Source organism: Rutidosis leptorrhynchoides, chromosome 3, assembly GCF_046630445.1.
Source record: "Rutidosis leptorrhynchoides isolate AG116_Rl617_1_P2 chromosome 3, CSIRO_AGI_Rlap_v1, whole genome shotgun sequence".
Taxonomy (NCBI): Eukaryota; Viridiplantae; Streptophyta; class Magnoliopsida; order Asterales; family Asteraceae; genus Rutidosis; species Rutidosis leptorrhynchoides.
The window spans coordinates 118,610,418-118,625,294 of record NC_092335.1 but is presented as its reverse complement, the minus strand read 5'-3'; the positions used below and the strand labels follow the sequence as shown (position 1 = coordinate 118,625,294).

Genomic DNA, 14,877 nt, shown 5'->3' with positions numbered 1-14,877 from the left:
TTCTCCAAAGCCACTACTCGAGCGCGAAGCTCGTTGACTTCTTTTACTATTCCGGGATGATTGGCGGTTGGAACAAGGGGGTGAATAAGATCTAGAATCTTCGATATTATATATTCATGACGGGATACCCTGGAAAGAAGAGAGAAAATAGTGTTTCGGACTGGTTCGCCGGTAAGTGCTTCAGGTTCTTCGCCAAGAGGTGAATTTGGTTGGTGGAAGGGATCACCTTCTTCTTGCCTCCATTGATTGAGTCGGCTACGAACTCATCCCCAATTCATCCAGAATAGATGATGGCTGATTGGTTCGTTTGTTCCGGTTACGCTGTCGTTGGAGCTCGAGGAGTTCGAGAAATTCATATTATGTGTTTGGAATAGGGTTTGATATGAAATGGGTATTGGATACTGAATGATATATTCGTCTCCTTGAATACGTATATATAGCAAAAAGATTTCAGTAATTTACGGAGGAAATTTAGGAAAAGTGTTAGACAAAGTCTATTGGGATAGATATGATAAGATATGATTTGTCTATACTCCAATAATGGCAGTATGATGTGTCGAGATTATAAAATGATAAGTATGTAATCTAATAATCTTTCGATTAAAGACTTTCAATTCGTATACTGTGATAACCCAATGACATTTTTCAGTTCGCAAACCGATGCATAAAGGTATAAGGCATATAGGTACGTGATATAACAGGGAGTTATATACGTTTGAGTATGAATAGTAACAATTATAGGAGTTTCAAAAATCATGGATAATATTTCATGTAATACATATGTAATACACAAAACCATGATAGATGACATAGGAATGTCAAGAATTTCAGAAATCATGGTGTCGTATTTAAATGCAGTGGCGTAATTGGATAATACTTAGGAAAGTGAGCAGAGTTCTTAGGTTGGCTCGGCATTCTAAGATAAGTAAATTTTCTAAAGTATAGTGTAGCATTTAACAGTTAAAGGCAATAAGTAAAGGTACTATGGTCAAGGAAAGTTGTAGTCCTACATTGCTAAGGTACCTAATTGTATAAGGCACACATAAAATGCAATCCTGGTTCTCTACAACAACCTGCTCTGATACCAATCTGAGACACCCCCAAATAGGGCCTGGGGTATTTGTGTATAATTATATCAAATCACAGTTGTATAAACGAGAACGACTCTACATGAGACGTTTTGTTGAGTTTTGCAGCGGAAGATAAATATGTCTTTAATTGATATGATATGTAATGAAGACTCCAAGCATAGCAAGCAATCATCATCAAAGCAGTAGATATACAGCGGAAGCAATATTTAAGTACCTGAGAATAAACATGCTTAAAAAGTCAACACGAGGTTGAGTGAGTTCATAGGTTTGTCATAAATAATGATTTCAGTAATAGTGTTAGACCACAAGATTTAGTTTGTAAAGTAGATCTCACAAGATCCAAAAGTTGATCTCCCGCAGGATCAAAAAGTTATGCCAGTGCGTGATATTTAGACTAAACGTTGTTTGCCCCGTGACAAGTTGTTCTGTCCTTGTCGTTTAATTTCATTATCAAGTAATACAAAGACTTAGTCAAATGTATCGGGGACGTTACTCCCGATAGGCCTATCCCCAATAATTAAGAATGACGCAGCAATTAAAAATATCACTGTAGGGACTTAGTCGGACATAGCCGGGTATAGCATAGTTTTAACAGTTGGTACTGATATTTAGACTAGACTTTCAAGTTTGCCCCGTAACAAGTTATTGTTTATACTTGTCGGTTGGGGACTTGCGGGTCATAGCCCAACATATCACAGTTTAATAGTTGGTACTTGTATTTAGACTAGACTTTCAAGTTTGCCCCGTAACAAGTTATCGTTTATACTTGTCGGTTGGGGACTTGCTGGTCATAGCCCAACATATCACAGTTTAATAGTTGATACGTGTAAAACAGTTATAAAATTTGCGCATGTATTCTCAGCCCAAAAATGTAAAGAGTAAAAGGGATCATATGAAACTCACATTAAATAGCAGTTGAAGTATTCCACGCAAGAAGGAAAGTAAAGCAAGTAAGTGATCTGGATATCAACCTTGAGGTATAACGTTTGAATAGTTAATGTCTAACTTGACATAAAGTATGTTTATTAATATAGCAACTATATTGACAGTGACGGTTTTCGAGAAAAGTTTCTATTTCTCAAAAGTTTCTATTTTTGGAAACCTACTATTTATGAAAAACTTCCACTTATAGTAAGCTTCTAGTTTAAGAATGTTCGGGTTATAATTCTTAACAAAGATGTTGTACAATCTCGCCCAAACTTCGTCGCTAACATGCAAGTCACTCGAATGATCTATTGTTACCGAGCGGCCCAGGATCTCTTGACCAGAATCTAAGTCTTGGCATTCGAGATCCACAAGCGTCCCATAATGGTAACAAGGATCACCCTAGGCCACAAGTAGCGGTGATGTTTGTAGTCTTTGTATGCTATCTTTAATTATAACCTTGACGTTAGGTGCGTATATACATATATATTCATTAATTCGATTTTAATTATAACTCCTATATATTAATTCATAAAAATACTTTTATAATTTTTAGTAACATATATTACTAATTATAACATGTTATTTATTTTAATTTTAATTGCATATAATTTATAACATTATTTACATGTTTCGGTAAAAAAAATAATAAACCGAAGTAAAAAGTAAAAAGTAAAAAAATAAAAAGTAAAAAGTAAAAAGAAAAAGTAAGAAAAGAATACTTACTAGTAGTAATTCTTCAAAGAGAGAATAAGAGAAATTTTGGTGTGAGTTTGAATGAGAAATGAGGGGTATTTATACTTGAAAAAATTAGGTAAAAAGAATAAAATAATTAAAAGAAAAAAGAAATATTTTAATTTTTAATGGGATTTTAAAATTCAAAAGTATTAAATGTTAGGTCATGGGATAATGCACAAAATAAAATAATAAAAGTAGTTTTCCATTATAATTTTTAATTAAAAAGTATTTTATTTATTTATTTATTTATTTTATTAAAAATAATCATTTATTTTAAGGATTTTTTTTATATATTTTTTTTAAAATAAGCAAATTGATTTACTACTTTTTCAAGAATATTTGTCAATATTTTTTTTATTCATAATAACAATACAGATAATAAAGATATTAATTATTGATATCTTCTTTAAAAAGGATATTAATAATAATAATATTAATATATCAAATTAATGCGTAATTATTTACAAATAATTGTTCGTGAATCGTCAGAATTAGTCGAGGTTAAATGAAATCATATAAAGATTTTTATTTAAACTTTGCCGAAAATTTACGGGTTGTCACAAGTTCCTCCTCCAGTGGCTAACTTTTCCATAGTGGAAACATTCGGCATCTTTTGCTGGATTTTCTTTCTTGGGAGGTGGTAGAATTTTCTTCTTAGCAATTGACTTGCCTTTTCCTTTTTCCCAAGTTTTCGGCTTATTCTTTTTCACCTTACCATCCCTAATCATCAGGACACTTGGATTGGAAACCTTATATGGAATATTCTGTTCAGCAGTTTTGAGCATCAAGTGCACCTCTGCCAAAGATTTCTCCCAACCTTGCATATTGTAATTCATCACAAATTGGTGATACGATTTTAGTAGTGAAACCAAAACCGTGTTCACAGCTAAGTTAGGCGGCAAGGTAGTTCTAAGTTTTTCCAATCGGTCAATGTAGCTTTTCATTTTCAAGACATGAGAGCTCACTGATTGACCCTCCTCCATTTTGCATGTTTGAAGAAGCTTATAAGTTTCATATAACTCTTGACTAGCCTGTTTTTGAAACATATTTTTTAGCTCAGTCATCATATCATATGCTGTACGATCTTCCATTTCCTTTTGGAGGTCAGAAGCCATACTAGCAAGCATGATTAAAGTTATCTTCTCTTGCTCATCAAACAACTTCTGATAAGCATTCTTTTGAGCAGCAGTAGCTGTCTCAGGAGGAGCTTCGGGTAAGGGTTCTCCAATTTTGTTCAACTTCCCTTTATATTTGAGAACAATTCTCAGGTTGCGGTACCAATCGAGGAAGTTTGAACCATTGAGTTTCTCTTTCTCCAACAAAGAACGGAGGGTGTTTTGGTTTACATTTTGATTGTTTGACATCTAGAAAAGAACAAGGTTCAATTTTAGTATCTTCGATATAATAATTTAATAAATTAATTACCCAAGTTTTAATATATTTAAAAACAATTAATTTACGAAAGCCTAAGATCCACATAGAGGTTCCATAACTACATCTGTTGATCAGCTAGCAGTTATAGAGTCTACTGGTAGGTAGCGAGTACCAATTGCATCACATGTGCAACTCTTAGATCTTTATGGGACCTTGAGATATGTGTAGTCTAACAAACCACTATTATCTATTGACATGTTTGTCCCATCCTTGCCTCGAACTCAGGTCTCACCGTGAATACGATTAAGTCGTCCAATTTGGAAACAGTGGAAATTCAGCCTAGTCTCACTCGTAACTGAAAATCCACCTCGTGGCTATAATTCGATTAGGTCTCACCGTAATCAAAAAATAACGAGGAGTGTTTGCAAGCTAATTGGATGGCATGACTTAAATTTGACGGGTATTTTGAAAATGTTTTTGTTAACGAATAATGCATGCACACAAGATTCGCTACACTATTTGTTAAAAATCATTTTAACCAATTTTATATATGTCGATCGTGTTTATGCGTCTAGTTTGTTATTTTATAAAAAAATAACAAATACACATTGTGTATCATTTTAAAACATTTTTAAAAGATGTCGCTCATATATATTATTCGAGTTTCAAAAAAATATTTAACTTTAAACTCGTTAGAGTTTAACTTTTTAAAATCATCAATTTTAAACTTTGAAACTCGTTACTAGTTTTATTTGATGTTTTCATCAAAAACATTTAGCATACATTATAATCAACAATTAAATATAAATGCGTAAAAATAAAACACAACCATACCATGCATCACACACACATAGCCTAGCTCAAAAAATCCTATGCTTGATCCCATGAGCCGACATGGGATCAAGAGGTCAAACTAAGGGTAATATCATAGCTCTCACTTAATTCAAGAATCAAGTGAAAACTTTGACAAACGCCATTGTTGTAAACTTGACCTGTTCGCCATCTTCTAAGTCAAACTCCACGTTGTATCTTTATCTTTAATCTTCTTCTTATTACATATATTTAAAATTGAAAAATACAACTAATCTAGTACTTTTACAATTTAGAATAAACTTAAATACAATACTATGAAAATTAAAAAATAAATATAATACAACTTTGGCTTCAAAATGGCCTTTCTAATAAATAACCAACATGACATAATATTGCCGTAATCCATAATCACAATAATCATACATAGGTCGGGGCATTATGGGCTATGTGTGCAATCACAATTTTAATAACTACATTATTAAAACCTACATATGGCTTGTCCATGGTTACAATGCATGTGTACAACCATGGAATGAAATAAATAACAATTATTCAAGCCATAAAAAAATAAATTCAAAATTTATAACAGTGATTTTTTTCAAATCTTATTCGTACGTCATGAGGTAATCAACAAAGTTGACTTTCAAAACCATAAAGGTTTTGACTGTTACCAATTCACCACAAAGCTAAATCTAAAGAAAATTACGCGACGATTAAGATGGTGTAAAAGCGGCTCATATACCACTGATGGAAAACCGTGTGTATTTTTAAATCAGATTAACGCAGCGGATAGTTAAAATAATAATCAATTACGTAGTATTATTTTATAAATCATTTATTAAAATTAAATATTCATAAATTTAAATTTAATAAAACATGCACATGATTAACGATCCCAAAGATCCAGTTACACCATAATAATTGTCATGAATATTAAATCATAAGATGAGTTAACGATATACCTTTCTTGAAGAAACTGATGAACGGAGAGAAACCTACGATCAAAAGTATGACCGTCTCTTTGGATAGTCCACACTACACTTCAAACAACGTCAATGGATGCTAGTCCAAACCCAAGTAACAAATTAATATAATCAAATTATATTAATAAGCAATAGATAAATAATACTCCGTATTGATTTCGTTTCATAAACAAAAGTGGCATGTAGCTTTCTTGATCTTTCTTGAGGTAAGAAAAGGTTTTAAAATTTTGTTAGTTGTGTTCTGTACCAAAAACAAGAAGCAATATATATATCTGAGGAGTACATGTAAAAACAACTCAAGGTGATTTGCGGATCTTTTGTTTTGTGTCTTCACACCCCTAAAGCCAAAAAGGCTAATATATAATCTGAATTAGTCTAAATCAGTAGGCTAAAAAAATCTTGAAAAAGATTTTCAAAATCAATTTTATTTCTTGTATATCACAAGACAAAAATAAACCAACAACCGAATCAAGGAAATCAATTAATATTAATCATTTAATTTGTTTCGTTACTTGAGTAATATATATACATCATATATATATTTCATTTGACGTCTAAGTGTATATGTGTTTGACCCCGAAGGCTCAAATGAACTTAGCCATATAGTTATACGTTGTACCTTGCACGTTAATCCTACACGAACATCTCGATCATACTACATCTCAGTCATACTTATTTATAGAGACAGAGCTTGAACTTGTTCGTTGGGGGCCGAGATCACCATACTATATAATTAAGCTCTTTTAAAAAATATATGAATATGAATATACATATATTATTATCTAGGTTGATTTCATAAGCTTTCGATATATGTTTAATGTAAAATTTATTTTTATATCTGAGAGATGAAAAAATGTGAACTTCTTATTGATACTACAGATTTAACGGGATGTCATGCTTTTGCTTTAATTTTCTTCATACGAATTCTGATTTAGTTGATTCAGAAGTTCAAATGTTCACTGAAAGGCTACAAATTTCATTTTTTTTTAGGAGTTACAGCCCTCCATGCCTTAAAAATACATTCTTGCTCACTGTATATAATTTAAAGAGCTTCCCTTAAAATGAGTATCGGCGGAAATCTTAAATCCAAAGCAGAAAAGAGTTTTACTAGATATATGAAAAAAGTTGATGTAAATAATGAAATTGTGAGTTGTAGATGTTGAAGTTATAAGTTCATATATTCTCAAGTATATTCAAAAGTCTTGTTGCTACAACTTGCTAGCATGTTTTAGGGGTTAAAGTTGTTATAATTGAGTCTTGAAGGGTTGCTGGGCTTGATGTTCATACTTGTGTGGTCAAAGGTTGATGTTCAAAGAGTTTGGTGTCAAATTGTTAAAGAATTAATTAATTAATAGTTTCTGTGCTGGCCACGCTCCATTCCTTAGTTAAGAAGATTCATCACACAGGTTCCTAAAATTAAAGCTAGGGTTTACTCGGTAACACATTCTTATAAACCCCGCATTCATTCTGATGGAAGAATCAGATAATCAAGTTGTACTGAATCATCATCATCATCATCATCATCATCTCTTTTGTGTTGTTCACTTGCTTCTGTAATCTGACAATAGATCAAATGGAGAATGTTATGAAGGCCTTAAAAAAACATGTCGTCATCATAATTGGGTTGCTGATTTTATTGGGTTGTCCGTATGCTGTAGCTTATTCTGGTGGGTCCATGGGTGGTAGTGACTTTTCATCTTTTGGTTCCTCCGATTGGTCGTCTTCTTCAAGTGATTTTTCTTCTTCTTATTATTCGTCTTCTTCTTTAATAAGTGATGATTCTTCTTCTTATTATTCGTCTTCCAATAGAAAGATTATTAACACCAACAACAGCACCTCGGCTGAACCTAGTTCTTTACATCCTATTATTGTACTTGTCCCTATCCTTATTATGTTTCTCATCGTATTATGTTCTATTCTGGTTTCCCAAACTAAAGTCACAACAACAAGTGTTGTCAAGCTTCAGGTATATATTATACATTTTCTGCATTTTAACAAGATTTTTTCATGTATTATTTACATTAAGTAATTTTCAAATTTTGGGAAAAAATTTTTTGAACTTTAAAAGTTTTATAATAGGTTGGATTGGTGGGTAGGCTAGATCACTGCAAAGAAATCTCAATAGTATTGCTAACAAAGCTGATACGTCTAAACCAAAGGGCTTCAGGTATATATTACAAGGTATGTAACGCATCAAATAAGTCTTTAATCTCGACTCTAATTGATATTAATTAAGTTGATTTTTTTTTATTTATTGGGCTGTAGAAACAATATCAACTCTACTTCAGAATCATGATTATTTCGTATCTGCTGGTTCCTCTGTAAGTCACTACTTATTCTTGAATCAAATTCTGATTGACTATTGTCACAGACAAATGTTGAATTTGGATCACTGAAAGTTTGCATATTGGTTTATTCAGTTGGATGCGATGAATGGTGTATATGAAAGTGAGATAAGATTTAAAGAACTTTCAGCTGCAGAAAGGCGTAAATTTGATGAGTTGACTTTGGTCAATTTCAACAACTTCAGAAACCAAACTGTAGCAACTGAAGAATATAATGGCCTCCCTAATGAGTATATTGTGGTTAGTGATTTTGACTTCAAATTTGACTATGATCAGTAACAATAACTTACTTTTAATCATAATAAAAGTTTTTCTGGCAGGCATATTAGTACTAACATAGATTAATTTGAAGTATTAAAGTAATTTACTTTTTTTGTCCTTTTAAGATAACGATTATCGTAGCTGTTTGGGGCATACATGAACTGCCAGCCATTAAAAGTGTTGAAAAACTGAAGGAAGCTTTGCAAAAGCTGTCTTCCATCTCTTCAAGCAATATAATGGTAAGACCTATTTTGCACATGTTAGCTACTCCGTAAGTCACGATTTTCTGTTTTCTTGACTGTACCCTTGATCCTTTTTGCAGGCGGTCGAGGTGTTGTGGACCCCACAAAAGGAAAATGATATTCTTACAGAGCGACAAGTGCGTGAAGATTATCCGATGTTGCAGCCGTTATCATATTCCTACATAAATAATATCACGACGCCTAAAATTTGCTTAGAATGAACGGAATGTGTGCGGCGACTATGGATGAAAACTGATTTGTTGAACTCCATCTCCTTTTATTCTTTGCAAATACGATGATTATATACTATATTTATTATTTTGATGAGATAAGTAGTTCAAAACTAGACCATCAAATTCAATGGAGTATCATACTTGAGGCACTAATAATTTATCTTATTATTAGGAAGGAATGTTTCGTCCAATCCAATCAAACCCAAACTGTTTTGGCATGTACAAAATTTCAAGTCTCGTATCTTGTCAAAATAATAAGATATAAAATATACAACAACAATACCCAATCCTCTACATGCGAGGTGTAGAAGAGGTAAGATGTAGACGATCATTCATATATCATAGAATAGAACAGAAGTTTTTCTAACCACGAGTCGAGAAAAAAATTCTCCACCCACAAGAAGAGAGAGAAAATCATTTATCTCTACTCCAGGGTAGAAAGATTGCTTCTTTGAGTAACTCCGATCAAAAAATAAAAAATAAAAATAAATAAATAAAGATAAATAAAAAACAAATAAATAAATAAATAAATATACAATAAAATGAATAATAGAAATAGAAATGAGACGTCATGAAAATGGTAGAATAAAATTTCTATGGGTTTTAAAGCGAAATTCAATTTAAGCTCTAAGCGGTAGTCAAGTCGTTACTAAATCGACGTTTACTGTTGTCTCAACTAATAGAGCCAAAAGACATTGAAAAAAGAACTCGAAAAGCATACAATGTGGAAGTTGTTGCGCAAGCAAAGAGCCAACTACCCGTAACAAACCAAACATCACTCATGCACCTTTACGGTAGCCCGAAACCACACAACTAAATAATAACCAATCGAGCTCAGAAGCAGAGAAGGTCGTCCTCAGTCATAATGGCTCCAAGATCCACCGAACAATGCGAGGTAGATATAAGATATGCTACAAACTATATATTATTTTATATTTGATTTGATGAGATACATGACTTCAAAATAATGGTTTTATTACGGACTAATAATAAAAATTTCAACTTCAGCTCTGTAGCTACAATCTGTTTTTACAAACATAACCTAAATATATTACGGACTAATAATAAAAATTTCTATGATCTGTATCATTTGTGACAAGTTATCTTAAAACCACTTAAACCCTTTTGGTTGACAAGGATAGTAGGGATAGAAGAACAGTATTTTGGGCCACAACAGACATTGGGCCAATCACCGTTTCCGTGGCCCACTTACATACCTTCCTTCCTTATTCACCACCACCATCGAATTTCTTCATCATACTCCTGCAACTCACAAAATATTTTTTCATGGCGATCACTCACTTTATGTTACAATACAACTTCAATCCCAACCCTTTACTTTCAGTCAACTCTTTCCCAATCAAATGGTCTTATGCCCATATTAAGAATAATAATCTTATTATTAAAAGAAGTTATTTTTCTTCTCCGAAACTGCGAACTAATCGCTTCATTATCAACAACAACCAGAATCATGAAGTCGTTAAAAGTATCGTTGGAGACAAAGTTACACGAAACCCCTATTTAAAAGAACTTACTACTGACAATGGTGATGATCCGAATGAAGTTTTACGGAGATCAATTAAGAATGTTATTATATATTTCTTGCAAAAACCAGTCATAACTGGCACTTTATTAGTTCTGTCAATTTCGTATGATCATCGCCATGCACTCGCTGCTTCCGGTGGACGAGTTGGCGGGAGTGCATTTTCTTCATTTTCTTCTCCTTCTTCTTCTTCATCATCTTCTTCTTATTCGTCTTCTGATTCTTATTCATCTTCTTCATATCCTTCTTATTCTGAATCTGATTCATATACTTATAAAACTAGGATCATAAGCCCATCTTATGAAAGCTATACTACTCAGGTAGGCATCCCAGTCTGCCCAAATTCAGCAGCAACTAAGATTAGTTCATTTGATTGTTTTATTGATGTTATTGTTCCTATGACTTTCTTTGCAATTTGTTTGGTTATGGTGATTGGCTACATATCCGGTTCATCTGATTCTGATACTGTTAAAGGTACCTCAAAAACAAGTCTTCTCAAGCTTCAGGTACTCTTTTTTTGCCCATTCTATTTCGAGTAAATGATAATGATTTTCAAATTTGAATTTCAAACATTTGGTAGTAACTATTAACCTTTTCCTTTTTTTTAAGGTTGGATTGTTGGGTACGGGTAGATCACTACAGAAGGATCTCAATCGGCTTGCTGAGTCTGCTGATACATCCACCTCGCAGGGTTTGAGCTTTGTATTGCAAGGTAAATGATAGTTAGATTTTATAATGAGTTGTTACAAATGTAAACAACTATTATTATTATCTAAATTGTCAATATGTTTACTACTATGCAAAACCTTCTATTCACTTATATATATTTGTATGGTTCAATGTAAATAGGTTTGTGTACCAATAAAATGTTCTAACCTTCATCCTTTACTAGTCTTAATAAATATTCTGATTAATTTATATGTTTAAAATGGTTTTATATTGGTTGCAGAGGCACCCTGATTATTACATTTCTGCTTATTCCTTTGTAAGTCACTGGGCTATTTTGTTCAACACCTTTCTATGGTTAATAATTTATCAGGGTCAAATACTTTAAATAATGAGAATTTGACTGTAAAGGTCTTTGTAGTTGACCAAAATAAAAGTTGACTAGACCATAATTTGTTACAGGTGGATATTAAGAAAGGTGTAGAAGAATGTGAGAAAGGTTTTAATGAGATTTGTATTGAAGAAAGGGGTAAATTAGATGAGAAGACTCTTGTTAATGTCAACAACATCAGAAGGAAATCAAAGAATAATGCAGCAACTCAGGCGTCTAATGGGTTGCGTAACGAGTTTATAGTGGTTAGTACTTTTTTATATGATTAGTAATAGTAACATATGTTGTATTCCATTAATTCATGAACAGTCTTATAATGCTGCAAAACAGTCTGGTTGGGCAGGTTAGGTAATGATGAAAAACCGTGTGTATTTTTAAATCAGTTAAACGTAGCGGAACGATAAAATAAACAAATTTTATATTACAAAACATACACACGATTAACGGTTCCACTTAGATCCAATTACACCACTAATAATTGTCAAAATATATATATTCATAAAGTGAGTAAACGATATACCTTTCCTGAAGAAACTGAATGTTGGAGAGAAACTTACGATCAAAAGTATGACCGTCTCTTTGGATAGTCCACACTACACTTCAAACGACCGTCAATGGATGCTAGTCTAAACCCAAGTAACAAATTAATCAACCCTTGATTAATTGTGAAACAATAATAATACTCCGTATATGTTTCTATCTTTTATTTTAAAACAGAACCACTCAAAGTAAAACTTGCAGCCATATATTGAATGAATGGTGTTCTGGAGGAAAACGAGAAGAATGAATACTCAATTAGGGTGTATGAGCTTTTCTTAAATATAAATGAATTAAGGTCACTTTCACTTTTTGTATATATAAAACAAAAACCAAATTTCAAAAGCCATCGTCTATATGTGTAAGAAAAATTGCACCTAACATTCATCAATCATATAAATATATTATTTTGAGAAAAAAACAACACCCGTGAACCCTTTTCGTTAATATATTATATTCATATATTAACCCGTAAACCTTTTACTTTTTAAAAGAATGAAAGATAGGATATTGTTTTCGATTTCTAATATCATAAAGTAGAATTTCTCAAATACTTTAGGGGTATGTTATGTAACTTATAATTAATAATTTCTGTGGCTTTCATGTGAATAGTAAATTAATTAATTTCGTTTCATTTACTATTCATATGAATAGTAAATGAATTAATTTCGATTTACTATTTTGTTACTTGGGTAATAATATATATACATCATATATATATTTTATTTGACGTCTCGGTGTATATGTGTGACCCCGAAGGCTCAAATGAAGTTGACCATATAGTTATATGTTGTTCCTTGCACATTAATCCTACATGTAATGGATCAAATTGAACACATCAGGTTGGGTTGACCCAAAACATGTTCTATCTACTCTTTTGTGTACATTATTTCAATATTTACTATAATAATACGTATATAATTATTTTTGATGTTTTATGTATTACGTTGACACTTTAACCTACTTAGGACCGTTTATACTTTAACCTAGTTTTTACTTTTCCCGTTGATACATCACCAAATGTGTTTTTTTTTTTTCTTGGTTAAAGGTTACGATCATCGTTGCTGCTAGTGGCCTACATAAACTGTCACCGATCAAAAACAGTGCACAACTGAAGAAGGCTTTGCATATTTTGGCCTCTATTCCTTCAAGCAAAATTATGGTGAGACCTACATCAACTTGTTTCTATCCAGAAATCGTGATTCCGTGGTTTCTTTGCTAACCGTTGGATCGTTTTACAGGCAGCCGAGGTGATATGGACCCCAGAAAAAGAAGATGATACTTTTTCAGAGCAACAACTGCTTCAAGATTATCCATTGATGTGCCTTCTATAGGTAAAGCACAATGATGCTAGCTACTTAAAAAAGAAATGCATGAGGTTTTATAGTGTGCTTTATTGTCACAATTAAGGAAGAGTTTTAAGCTTTTGTGGCAATATAAGTTGCATGTTTTTTGAGCATTATTGTTTAAATGTTTTAAAGTTTTTTATCTTTCTTTTTTGTTATTTTCTGCTGATCATTAAAGCCATAGCATTTCAGTTTAAATGTTATTCGACTATGGAAATATGATTCAAGAATTGAAGTCTGCCTTAGTGTATGTATTGTTTTCAAATTTTTTATACAAATTGCCTTAAAAGTGGTTTGTGAATGTGTGTTTTTGAAGTAATTCTTGTGCTGCCAAAGAACTAGATTATCTTTTAAGTGAGTAATTGTGAAGTAAATTTACTTTTAAATCAGTTATTATCGTCTCTTATTATTAACAACTCATCATGTACTATTCTCAACTAAACCATTTGTATGTCATGGGATTGAGTCAAGGCTCAACTTTAACCAAGGTACCTAATCCTACTTGTAACATACAGGACATTAACACAATAGTAATTAGAAGATTGTTATATATGCACAAATGGGAGCATTATAAATTCTAATCCTTAATAATTAGCTGAGAAATTATTGGGATCTTAATAGAGATTAATAGAGTAATTTCTTACACCAACATATCTCTTTGAACATCCTGCTTTTGCTTAATGATTTCATAATAAACAGCCAATTGCTCCTTTTAAGCACTAGGCTTTTCAGAGAGTCAAGTCAAATGTTGAGTATTTTGTAGTAACCCGTCCTAATTCACCTGGACGAAGTCTTCAACAGATGGTCCCATTACAAGGTTCTGACCTCTATATGCCATGAACGACTCCATGTAATATCTTTAAAATGAGCAAATGCACAGCGGAAGATTTCTTTCATACCTGAGAATAAACATGTTTTAAAAGTGTCAACCAAAAGGTTGGTGAGTTCATAGGTTTATCATAAACAATAAAATTCATCATTTTGATAGGCCACAAGATTTAAATACAGTACACCTATCTCGTGTACGAAACCATTTTTCATAAATCTTAGTAACCGTACACATATCTCGTGTACAAAATAACATACACATAACCTGTGTATAAAATCATTCTCTCGATACATAACATTCGCTTTTCTTTGCTTGGCTTGGTAACCGACCTTAACATATAATGTGCATCAATAATATCCCCAAAACAGAACATCTCGTCTGTATAATATATAAACCTCGAAGTACAAAACACCACGCCCACTAGCTCTTCCGTCTAGTGAACATTCTGGGTGGGGGTGTTAAACCCGGTAGCTACCTTTAGGATTCGCGTGAATTAGGGCCATACCCGATTCTAATTCTTAGGTTACCAAGCAATAATAATCAGGGGAGATATTCACAACA

The 14,877-nt window shown here is 32.4% G+C and overlaps 2 protein-coding genes across 2 annotated transcripts; both read left to right on the top strand.

Moving 5' to 3' along the window:
• The first annotated feature begins 8,005 nt into the window (after positions 1-8,005).
• Positions 8,006-9,145, top strand: LOC139896722 (FLUCTUATING-LIGHT-ACCLIMATION protein 1, chloroplastic-like). The gene is made up of 5 exons (XM_071879361.1): positions 8,006-8,104; positions 8,189-8,244; positions 8,344-8,508; positions 8,655-8,768; positions 8,852-9,145. The coding sequence occupies exons 3-5, from the start codon at positions 8,353-8,355 to the stop codon at positions 8,990-8,992; spliced, it is 411 nt and encodes a 136-aa protein (XP_071735462.1). The 5' UTR covers positions 8,006-8,104; positions 8,189-8,244; positions 8,344-8,352; the 3' UTR covers positions 8,993-9,145.
• Positions 9,146-9,869: 724 nt separating this feature from the next.
• LOC139900325 (FLUCTUATING-LIGHT-ACCLIMATION protein 1, chloroplastic-like) lies at positions 9,870-13,475 on the top strand. The gene is made up of 7 exons (XM_071883109.1): positions 9,870-9,899; positions 10,472-11,053; positions 11,157-11,259; positions 11,474-11,532; positions 11,676-11,849; positions 13,190-13,303; positions 13,383-13,475. The coding sequence occupies exons 1-7, from the start codon at positions 9,870-9,872 to the stop codon at positions 13,473-13,475; spliced, it is 1,155 nt and encodes a 384-aa protein (XP_071739210.1).
• The last annotated feature ends 1,402 nt before the right edge of the window (positions 13,476-14,877 follow it).